Here is a 1,412-nt window from a genome sequence, read left to right on the forward strand (position 1 = left end):
ATATTATACTATTTTATTCTGCCTTATCTATCTTATCTAATCCGATCTTATCTTGCCTACCAAATCTTATTTTTCGTACCAAACGCTACCATATAGTTTTGTTTATTGATGAAAGGACAAATTCTCAATCATACTTTTTTTTTTTTTGTTTTTTCGTAATAACAAATTCTCAATTATACTGTAATTATTAAAAAAAAAAAAAGTCTAATCTATTAAAAAAAAAAAAAAAAAGTCTACTGAATCAGGATCAAAATAAATTCTCCTTTCGAATAGAAATAAAGAAGACCCCAGAAGCCACGAGCAAACACCAACTTTCTCACCCAAAATCTCACCAGCCAAACAGACTCCTCCATCCCCCAGAACCTCCAATGTCTTCCTCTTCCCCACTGAAAAGCTTCTCATACAACAAGTACGAGACCAGGAGGCGAAACCCTAACCCCAAAAGCTCAGCCCTTCTGGTTATCGATGTCCAGAACTACTTCTCCTCCATGGTCAAGCCCATCCTCCAAAACCTCCTCACCACCATCGAACTCTGCCGACGCGCTTCCATCCCCGTCATCTTCACGCGCCACTGCCACAAGTCCCCCGCCGACTACGGCATGCTCGGTGAGTGGTGCGACGGCGACCTCCTCTTCGACGGCACCGTCGAGGCCGAGCTCATGCGGGAGCTCGATCGGAGGCCGGAGGATCAGGTCGTGGAGAAGAGCACGTACAGTGGGTTTCAGGGTACGCGCCTGGAGGAGCTGTTGAAGGAGAGGCGCGTGGAGGAGGTGATCGTGACCGGGGTGATGACGAACCTGTGCTGCGAAACGACGGCGCGTGATGCGTTTATTAAGGGGTTTAGGGTTTTCTTCTCGGCCGACGCGACGGCAACGGCGGATAAGGAGCTTCACGAGGGGACTTTGAAGAATCTGGCGTATGGGTTCGCTTACTTGGTGGACTGCGACAGGCTTGGAAAGGGGCTTAATGGGAATTAAATTATGGACTTAAAGGAAATATTGTAAAAAAGAAAATAAATAAATCTATTTATTTGTTTTTTGTTTTTATTGGGTCTTTCGTGTTGGTTGTGTATGGTAGTGGTTTTTTTAATTTTATAGTTCTTAGGCGGGACAGGAATTATCTAGGGCGGCGCCAGTACTATTGTTTTTTTAGTGCGTGGATTGGAGAAATAATAACTTTTTGTAAAAAAGCAAAAAAAAAAATATTTACTAGGTTTTTTTTTTTTTGTTTTTTTAGAAATAAACATGATATGGAGGCTAACAAGATCTTTTTGCATTTTGCAAATATATATTCGAGCATGATTTTTTAAAATTCATAAAATGAGGGTTTTATCTATATGCATTCTTCCATAGTTATTCAAAATTTAATAACGGTTTGCTACACTTTGCATGTGAGAAGGTTTCTAGATTTGC

The 1,412-nt window shown here is 41.2% G+C and overlaps 1 protein-coding gene across 1 annotated transcript; it reads left to right on the forward strand.

Annotated features, from left to right (window-relative positions):
* The first annotated feature begins 211 nt into the window (after positions 1-211).
* Positions 212-1,046, forward strand: LOC107421864 (nicotinamidase 3). The gene has a single exon (XM_016031206.4). The coding sequence runs from the start codon at positions 369-371 to the stop codon at positions 975-977; it is 609 nt and encodes a 202-aa protein (XP_015886692.2). The 5' UTR covers positions 212-368; the 3' UTR covers positions 978-1,046.
* The last annotated feature ends 366 nt before the right edge of the window (positions 1,047-1,412 follow it).

This window comes from Ziziphus jujuba, chromosome 3 (assembly GCF_031755915.1).
Source record: "Ziziphus jujuba cultivar Dongzao chromosome 3, ASM3175591v1".
In the NCBI taxonomy this organism is placed as follows: Eukaryota; Viridiplantae; Streptophyta; class Magnoliopsida; order Rosales; family Rhamnaceae; genus Ziziphus; species Ziziphus jujuba.